This window comes from Guillardia theta (genome assembly GCF_000315625.1).
Source record: "Guillardia theta CCMP2712 unplaced genomic scaffold GUITHscaffold_54, whole genome shotgun sequence".
NCBI classification, from domain to species: domain Eukaryota; class Cryptophyceae; order Pyrenomonadales; family Geminigeraceae; genus Guillardia; species Guillardia theta.
Genome location: NW_005434620.1, coordinates 513,703 through 523,032, shown reverse-complemented (window position 1 = coordinate 523,032; position 9,330 = coordinate 513,703). Strand labels below are relative to the sequence as shown.

Here is a 9,330-nt window from a genome sequence, read left to right as displayed (position 1 = left end):
AAGTTCCACAGACAGCTCGCCTGCTCTCCCCCCGTCCAGCCTCTCCGTCTCCTCGCCTCCCCCTCCTCCCTTGCCATCACGGTCGTTCCCGCCAGTACCGAGTCTCCGCTCACCGAGTACGTGCCGTTCCCAAGCCTGACACACCCGCACATCAGACCCTCCTTCCCCCTCCTCCTCTTCTCCCCCAGCTCCCCCTCCCTCCCTCCCCCTCCTCCCGCTCACTTCGGAAGAAGGCAGTACTCGCTCGTCGTGCACGTCACGTACTGGTACAGGTCCGGCTTGTCCCCTACAAGCGCCATGCTCGGAGCATGGCTAGCCACTGCCTGCTCTATCCCCAGCTCCCCGTACGTGTTGCTCCCCCAGCACACGACGCTCTCGTTCATCAGCAGAGCGCACGCATGCTCGTACCCGGCTACGACCTTCATCACTCTCATCCCTCCCAGCACGGCCGTCTGGTTGCTCAGGAAGCTCGTCCCCGAGCTCCCTGCCTTCCCCGTCCCCAGCTGACCTGCTCACCAACACCCCCGTCACCTCCTCCCTCCGCCTCCTCCCCTCCCTCACCCTTCCCGTTGTTTCCTATGCACTTCACCGTCATGTCCACCAGCTGGAAGCACGCGAAGTACCGTCCTCCGATCGCTATGTCTTGGATCCCTTCCATGTACTCTGGCGCCGGCGTCGCTGCCAGCCACCGGTTCGTCGTGTCTTGATACCCCAGCAGCCCGTCCCTGTTCAGCCCGAAGCAAAACACCTCCGACGTGTCCAGCTCCACGCACGTCGAGAAGCCTCCTGCCCAGATCCTGCTCCCAAGCTCGCGTCACCTCCTCCTCCCTCCTCCCTCTCCTCCTCTACCTCACTCCGTACCGCACCCCCGGCATCCCCACGTACGAGGCCTCCACGTCGTACCCCATCGGCGATGCCACGTTGCTTCCCAGCTGTCCTACCGAGTTGTCGCCCCAGCACTGCACGTCTCCTCCTACCAGCAGCGCGCACGTGTGCAGGTCTCCAGCTGCTATCGACTGCACCTGCTCTTGCAGGGGCACGTACGGAAGGCTGTCTCCCATCCTCCTCATCGCCTCCGTCCAGTTGCTCGGGGGATACGATCCTACCCCGCAGCAGGGATACTCCTGCGTGTGTAAGCCCCAGCACTTCACCTGCCCGTTGTCCAGCACCGCGCATGCATGCCATGCCCCTGCTGTCACATCCGTCGCCTTCCTCCCGCTCCCCAGGCTCACCCTCGTCATGCTCGCCGTCCAGTTGACGTTGCCTGCTCCCGCCTGCCCCAGCGCGTTCGAGCCCGAGCAGTACATCTCCCCAGCGTCGTTGAGGACACACAAGAAGCCCTCCCCTGCTACCGCCTTCACCGCGCTGCCTGGCACGTTGAGCGCCGGGAGCGAGCTCATGTCTCCTGCCCCCGTCCCCACCGCTCGCTTCCCCTGGTACCCGAACTGATAGTAGCTGTTGTCTCCCCAGCACTTGACAGCGCCGCTGCTGATGATGCAGGTGGAGCTGCTCCTGGGGCTCGCCAGCAGCCGTCCGGACTGGAAGATCTCTCCCCTCTTGGAGTCGTCCTTGCAGAAGCAGGTCCCGTTCACCTGCACCAGCGGGGAAGGACACACCACGGCAGGAGGTGGGGAGACCACAGCATGGAGGGGGTTGCGAGACAGCAGGAGGAGATGGAGGAGGAGGGGGAGGAGGAGCCGGGAGGGCATGCGTGGGTGTTGAGAATCAGAGTCAAATTCAAGTTATCTTCTGGTTGATCAATTGTGACGGAATGGCTGAGCGCTATGGTTGTTGGACATTTTCTTTCTGAAATTCGTTTTGATTCTTCAGCATCATTAAACCTCCAATCATTGTTGTATCTCTCATAACTGGCCTTCCTGTTTTCTTCTCTTCTTCAGCTTGTATGTTTCGTCTTCAATGAATCTTTCCTTCTCTCTCCCATCTATTCGCCCTCCGCTCGATCCATACCCGAATTTCCCCTACTCGCGTACATCGCATATACTGAGCGATGAGCCTTTTCGTCCACCCTCCCACCCCTCCATACCATTTTACACCCCACTCCTCGACATTAAGTACCCCCTACTTTGAGTCCATTTCGACCCACAACCACCCTACCTACCCTACCCCTATGCGCCTTCCAACTTTGCTTTACTCCATCTCCTCACACAGGTACCCCTGCTAGGGAATGTTGGGGAAACTAGGGGTGGGTGCAGCTCCTTCCTATGATCCTAGACCCAGCAAGGGGGTATCAGTGGTAGGGGGCATACCACCGGGTTGCAGGTTCCCCTCAGAGCAATGATTGTTTCTTTTTATTTTACTTTTACGCATTTTTTTTTGGGGCCCGGGTCATCGGGCCCGGGCACTCGAACCCGACAGCGGACTTCTGGAACTGGGTTTTAAAATAATTAACTATATTATATTTCATACAAATTTTACTATATCAATCACTATCTGGTAGTGTTTAATAATATTTTTCAAAAGCATCCGTACATTCTATTTTATCAATCATACAAGTAGTTTTTGAAAACCCCTTCGCCTTGACTCTTCGCAAAGCATGCTCACCAAGCTCATCCCCGGTATGCACAGTGGGCAGCCAAGATTCCTTTCTATCGCCGCACTCCAACCCTTCCACTCCCTCTTCCCGTAGCCCTCGCTTCATCCCAAGTCCATTGTTTTCGCTTCCCTGATCTCCGAACATGAATTTCAGCCTTGTCTCATTTAGTCTTCACTATTGCCTTCAATGTGATATTCTTTCGCCCGCTGCTATGTCGCTTTTTTTTGGACCAGCTTTGTCTCCAGCAATTGTCACGATACATGCTCTCAGAATGTGATTCTCGCATTTTCCCTATTGACAGTTTGTCATCATGGAAAGGAACACATTTATTTGATTCATGCTGTATATTTGAGTTTGTTGCTGAATGATCTCAAGCTTGCTTCCTCTGTCATCAACGCTGTCACCTGCTATGTGATGATGTTCACGCGAGTCACCCTGGCGCTTGGACTTCGACTTTACACCCAATCGTTGTGTCTTGTGCGTGTTTTGAATGGCGTCTCTTACAAACGATATGCTTGTGTTGGGTTGCTTCAATGTCCGTTTCACAAGACTGCTAGCGTTCGGTCGTTTCCTCTCCCAGCATCACAAAGTTTCATGAGATTTTCCAATATCGACGTAGCAGCTCCTCCTCTACGAAGGGGAATGATGAATACTATCGCTGTTTGTTTTCATTCGTCACGCGGATTTACATTGACGCTTCCTGGTTGTACTACCCCTGACTGACTTAATGTACAGCTCGCTTTCTCGGCCTTTACGAGTATCCTGCATGGGACTACAACGTCTATGCTGAGCCAGACATGGAGGTCGCCAACTGCGAGCCGGAGACCACCCCTTTTCAGTAAGCAAGACCTGCTCGAATCGTTTGCTAGTGGATGTTTGACATCTTTGTTTCAGGCACGGCAACCCCGATATCATCACTCCTGAGGAATATGCCTCCTGGTTCGCTAACTAAATTATAGAGTATTCAAGGGATAGAGAGGTAGAGCAATTCTTCCACATTTTTAAACTGTAGCTCTTTCTTTATGCTTCCAAACTTAAGTAGTTAAAACCACAAATCATGGTGCAATTATGGTAAAGGAAGCAAAATGTTTTTAATGAGCAGTGCTTGGTGATGACATCATTTTCACATTACTGTCTGTTCCATACATGTGAAGGTTTGTCGTGGTGATTTCCGGAAACAGTCTCATGGTCCAGCAGTGCTACATCTGAACTATGGGCTCCTTGAAAGCCTGGCGAGCATTCCATCCACCTGTGGGTGGATTCTTGCTCGGCACAGCGTTTATCTCGCACTGACACCAGACTGTCAATCATTCCATTCCGATCATCTTTTCACGATCTTTCCCCGGCTACAGTCCGTGAGTCCTGGTCTGGTAATGTCCACTTCTTAGCCAAAGAAGCATCCTGCGACCTTTACAACTTCCAGTGGTCTTGAACACCTGAAATCACATCACTGTACTCTGTGTCGTGTATTGATTCAGTCAGGCCCGGGTCCATATGAATACAAGCACCATGATCTCTTGCCCTCTGCTCTGATGTCGAGCTCACAACCACCTTGGCGCACGTCGGTTCCAACCATACTTTACTCCCCGCCTCTTTTTTTTTTTCTTCTCCTTGATATGACTTCCGAAAGTCACGAAACCCCACCCACAGTGGACCTCCCCTATCTCTCCCACCTTTTCACAGTGGAAAGGTAGGGGTGGGGTCTATAATGACCACCCCTACTTCGGAGTTGAAAGATATCCTCTGCACCCTTGGTGGCATGGAGAACTACTAGCAACTTATAGAGGGATAGGACTACCCCCCGACTACCATCAAAGGCCTGTGTGAAGACTGTAAGGCATAATCTATCTCCATTTTACTTATTACGTTTATCGAGAAAATGGAAGTCTTGAGATAGATCTCCCGCAAGAAAAAATCAACTTTTCCTCTTACTGGTGGGGTGATTCACCCTACCCCCTCAGAAGATTTACTTGCCCCGAGCAGCACCGAATCCTCTCTCCCCCGGACAATCCCTACCCTCGACCGACCACCCTCCCTCCCCCACTCCCCCTCCCCAACTGCTCCTCCTCCTCCTCCTCCTCCTCCTCCCTCACGCTGCCATTGGCCATCACTCACTCCAGTCCACTTCGTTCTGTTCATGGCAGTGATTACCAAACTCTATGGCTGGACTTGATTCTACCTTGAACTTCTCGTAACATTTGAGGTGTTGCGGGTGCAATCAGCTCGTAGATCGCCGACATTCACAGCTTTGCTGACATGAAGAGAGGTCTCACTCGTGATTGACTGGAGCTCCTCGCTTGAGCGAGAGATTGCAAACAGAGATTGCAAACAGAGATTGCAAACAGAGATTGCAACGATGTTTGCTGCAGGTGCAGCAGTTCACTTGAACAGGACAGGCTCTGGATCAAAGCCAGCAGCTGCAAACGGCAACAAGGATGGGATCAGAAGGGCAAGGAACTTGATGAAATCAGGATCGTTCTCGAGCTTCAAGTTCTTCTGTGAAGATGAAATGATGGCCAGCGCAGTGCCCCAGGAGTCGCGAATTCGTGACGACACCGCCGACAAACTCGACTGTCATGGAGACTGGGTGCGGAGAAGGTTGATCTTGACGCAAGACAGGCTCTACATCGCCCTCTCGAAATCTTGGTTCCCCCATGCATACGGAAACATGGCTGTAAATGTCCAGCCGAGCGCAGACAAGTGGCAGAACTGCTACTCTGTGCTGCGTTCAGGGAATTTTGAGTGCTATGAGACTGAGGATGACTTTCGACGACTAAAAAAGCCTTTCTTCAGGCTCAACGTGCTGGGCTGTCGGCTCTCTGATGAAGACGATGCGGTGGAAGGGTTTCCATTTGCGATCAAGATCAACGATGCGTACAATCGACCGATCGTTTACTTCAATTGCGAGAGCCATCAAGACATGAAGCGATGGACAAAGGTCTTGAAGGAGCACGGCAACTATCTTTTAGCAAACGAACAGGTCGAGATCGTGGATAGCATCCCGACGGAAGAGATCGTCACAGTCAACCGCGTTCTTCAGAACCCTTTCCTGAAGCACAAGAATCAGGACAGGCGATGGAGCCCCTTCGCAACCGGCTTGAAGATCAAGTCAGTGAACGCGGGTGTGAGTTCCTCGCGTCATAACTCAAATCACGAAGGGCTCGAGTGTCTCAAGGAGGCAGAAGAGGTAGAGGAGGTCATTCTCCCTGGATACTCCAGAGTCGCTGCGACCCGCTACTTGCAGCGCGACAATGGAGAGGTCATGGAGATCGAGACGATACCGGATGGATACAACTCGGGGAGAGCTTTCTTCTTCTTCCTACCCAACAATGCCTCCGTCCACGACTGGGTGGACATCATTGCATCCACGGCTAAGGAAAAGAGGTCGGAGTACAGCAAGAAACATTGGATCGACATCTGGCAGCACAGGGCATGCCTCATGTTGGATTCGATCTACTTTCAGGGCGTGATGGCGGCACTCATCATTGCCAACTTCTTCTTGATCATCGCACAGACGCAGATCAGACCACAGGCTGGGTCTGACCTTGACAACCAGTTCCAGCTCGTAGACTTGGCGTTCACCATCATCTTCACAATAGGTGAGGCCGGATCCCCTCCCGCTGCTGCGCCTCGTCGCAACTTCAAGTGCTGACAAATTGCATCAGAGCTTGCAATCAACATATTCGGAAGGTTCTTCTGGCGCTTCGTGCATGATGCTTGGTTTAATCCCTTCCCATATAGCCTCGATCCCGTTCTTCGCTTCTCCCTTCTCGCTCTCTGCCTCCTCCTCCCTCTCCTGCCCTCCTCCATAAATTTGTCTCCCCGCTCTCTCCCTTCCCTCGCCCTCCCCAACGCCTCACTGAGATGTTCTCGTTACAGGTGCTGGTTCGACCTCACCATCATAACCGTCTCACTGATCCAGCTCGGCCTGTCGGAACTTCCGGGGGTGAAGCACCTGAGGATCCTGCGAACTTTCCGCGTGATCCGCATCTTCGGGAGGCTGCGGCAGCTAAGGAGCATCATCCATGCCATCGTCAGCAGCATCATCCCCGTCACCCAGGCCTTCATCATCGGCATCATCGTCATCGCCATCTACTGCACCCTCGGCGTCGAGGTCTTCGGGGAGAAGGCGCCGAAGGAGTTTGGTGAGCGCTAGACGAGACGGCGCCTTCCACCACCTTCCACCGCCGTGTCCTCCACCTCCAACCCCTCTGCCTCTCCTCCCCTCCCGCCTCCTCCTCCTCCTCCTCCTCCTCCTCCTCCTCCTCCTCTCCCTCCGTTGTTAGTGCAAACGGCGACTCCTCACCCTGCCAACAGGGACTTTCTTTCAGGCCTACTACACCATGTTTGCCGTCATCGCATATGGATAGTGAGTGAAGCTCCTTATGCCGATCCCTGCCCCCTTTGCCTCGATTCCCCCTCCTCGTCCTCCTCCTCTTCAGAATCTGACCTCTTCTTCCAGCTGGCCCGACGACAAATTGCCTCCCTTCGATCCAGTGACTGATCAAGTGGACCCTATCGTCGTCACCTACGTGTGCAGCTACGTTTGCATCGTTGTCCTCGTCCTACTCCAGGTTTTCCTCCCTCCTGCCTTTTCCTCCCTCCTGCCTTCCTTGATCTACCTATCTCCTGCTACCTGCTCGCTCTCTCGCCCTCGTTATCATTTCCTCTTGTCACCTCATGCCCTCTCCCTTCCTGTGCTGCCTCTGCTTCTTTGCAGGTTTCTCCTTCCCCCTCCCCCTCCTCCCTCGTCCTCCATCCTCGTCCTCCTCCCTCCTCCTCTCGCCTTCCTCGCCAGGCTCACTCGAACCCACAGGTCATGGTCGCTGTCCTCCTCGAGAACTTCTTCGGGGCGACGCGTCAGGATCGGGAGGAGTGTGCAAAGGCCGCAGCGATGCAGATGCGAGCGGACGACGCCTTCCCGCTCGACATTCTCCTTGAGCGCCTGCAGTACGACAGCACGGACGACTTGCAATATCAGATCGCGAAGCTCTTCGACCTACTTGACGTGGATAGGACGGGCTCGATCTCCTACTCGGAGCTGGCGGACGGGCTGCACAAGATCGACCCCTCGAGCCACCTCAAGTTCACAGAGGACGACTTTGACAGGCTGACCAAGGGGAGGAAGCTCTGCAACGACGACTGGGAGCTCGGGTTCCCGCAGTTCCACTCCATCATCGTCGGGCAGCTGCGCACCTTCACCATGAGGAAGGTGACAGACGCCATCATGCACCTTGAGTCGTCGGTGGAGATCGAGGTCCTCCTCGCGGCGATAAAGGAAATGATGATCAATATGGAGCGGATCGATCAGAGCTTAGGAGCGACGACACACAGCTCAGACCGGAGAGGCAGCGGCGTGTTCGAGGCATACTGGATGGAGCCTCACGAGGTCGCTGCCAAGGCTTGCAAGCAGCAGGCTCAGTTGATGAAGCGCGTAGAGGAGAAGATTCATGAGGAGATGAGCGGGATCAGGGGCATGATCAAGGAGAGCATGGCCGAAATGAGGACAGAACTGCGGCAGGTTGCGATGGAGAGCAACAGGAGGAAGAGGAGGAGCAACAGAGAAGCGCCGTTGATTGACTTGATCGAGACGGAGCTGAGCTTGAAGATCGGAGAACTCAAATTAGAGCAAGACGTGCAAGTGACGGAGAGTCAAAACAGCCCGATTGCATAAGTGATTTGTAAGATAGATGTTATGTGCATATATGAAGGTCAAGTTATAAGAGTTTACTAGACCAACGCATCACAACTTCACACGAAAGATTATCAACAATAGTCACAAGTCTTGTCGACGAACGTCTCGGCAGATCAGTGCCAGTGCGTATGTTTGCCGAAGATATGAACAAACCTCAGAGGATGGATGTCCTCGTAGTGCTTGGGTGCCGCAGAGCCTTTCGGAGCAGGAAGCCTGGAGGGCCGCAATGCAAGTGTGGGAAGGGAGAAAACGAAAAGGAAGAAGCAAAGAAATTGAAGAATCGACATGATATCTGCTGTTCTGCGCAGAGAAGTAAAGCGTGAGCAACTATCAATACACAGACAATGATTTAAAACATCTGCTCAACACAACTTCGAAACAAATTGTACGCAGTCTATCCATTTTTCTTCCTGCCTGCCCCTCTCTCCTCTGCTACTTCCTTCTTCCGTCTCCTGTCCCATCTGATGCTGAGCTTGCCTGTCTTTCCCGTGGACCCCTCCTCTGCTACTTCCTTCTTCCGTCTCCTGTCCCATCTGATGCTGAGCTTGCCTGTCTTTCCCGTGGACCCCTCCCCTCCTCATCCCCTCCTCTCCCCTCCCACCTCTCTCTACTCCTTTCCTCATCCCCTCCCCTCTATCTCTCCTCATCTCCTTTCTCTTTTTCTCCTTTCCTCTCTCTCTCTCCCTCCCTCCCTCGCTCTTGTTGTTGTCGACACGGATCACATGCGAAAGATCAACCTCCAGACGGGAGCTGTGAGTTCCATCGTGGCTGTCCCGGCGGGGTCTCCAACGATGATTCCCGCTGGGTTGGACCTAGTTGGGAGCCATGCCTATATTGGCGGTAAGTCCCACCACTCGATCAAGCATGTGGACTGGCAGATTCCAGATACGTGTCATGATCTTGTTGGGAATGGGGTCTCGGGTTTGAATGATGGTATTGGTACCAATGCACAGTTCTACGAACCCACTGGCGTTGCCATAAGCCTGGATGGGAAGTTTCTGCTGGTCGCCGACAGCAAAGATCATTCGGTGAGGTGGGTGGATCTGGACTCCCTAGAAAGTGAAGACCATTGCTGATCCGC

General features: G+C 53.7%; 5 protein-coding genes across 5 annotated transcripts; 3 read left to right on the top strand and 2 right to left on the bottom strand.

The window, feature by feature from the left end:
* Positions 1 to 332: 332 nt before the first annotated feature.
* On the bottom strand, positions 333 to 1,505 carry GUITHDRAFT_43008 (hypothetical protein; the record flags this gene model as incomplete). The annotated part of the gene is made up of 4 exons (XM_005829198.1): positions 333 to 468; positions 690 to 800; positions 862 to 1,065; positions 1,123 to 1,505. Coding segments are annotated over 4 exons (834 nt in total), but the record flags the coding sequence as incomplete, so codon positions are not given.
* Positions 1,506 to 3,044: 1,539 nt separating this feature from the next.
* On the top strand, positions 3,045 to 3,506 carry GUITHDRAFT_111835 (hypothetical protein; the record flags this gene model as incomplete). Its single annotated transcript, XM_005829197.1, has 3 exons — positions 3,045 to 3,117; positions 3,290 to 3,392; positions 3,449 to 3,506. 3 exons carry the CDS (start codon positions 3,045 to 3,047, stop codon positions 3,504 to 3,506), a joined length of 234 nt encoding a protein of 77 aa, XP_005829254.1.
* A 1,404-nt stretch (positions 3,507 to 4,910) lies between these two features.
* GUITHDRAFT_141464 (hypothetical protein) lies at positions 4,911 to 8,228 on the top strand (the record flags this gene model as incomplete). The annotated part of the gene is made up of 6 exons (XM_005829196.1): positions 4,911 to 6,153; positions 6,220 to 6,244; positions 6,434 to 6,699; positions 6,872 to 6,923; positions 7,017 to 7,128; positions 7,275 to 8,228. 6 exons carry the CDS (start codon positions 4,911 to 4,913, stop codon positions 8,226 to 8,228), a joined length of 2,652 nt encoding a protein of 883 aa, XP_005829253.1.
* A 102-nt stretch (positions 8,229 to 8,330) lies between these two features.
* GUITHDRAFT_153637 (hypothetical protein) lies at positions 8,331 to 8,540 on the bottom strand (the record flags this gene model as incomplete). The annotated part of the gene is made up of 1 exon (XM_005829195.1): positions 8,331 to 8,540. A coding segment is annotated over one exon (210 nt), but the record flags the coding sequence as incomplete, so codon positions are not given.
* Positions 8,541 to 8,971: 431 nt separating this feature from the next.
* On the top strand, positions 8,972 to 9,325 carry GUITHDRAFT_111833 (hypothetical protein; the record flags this gene model as incomplete). The annotated part of the gene is made up of 1 exon (XM_005829194.1): positions 8,972 to 9,325. One exon carries the CDS (start codon positions 8,972 to 8,974, stop codon positions 9,323 to 9,325), a length of 354 nt encoding a protein of 117 aa, XP_005829251.1.
* Positions 9,326 to 9,330: the final 5 nt, after the last annotated feature.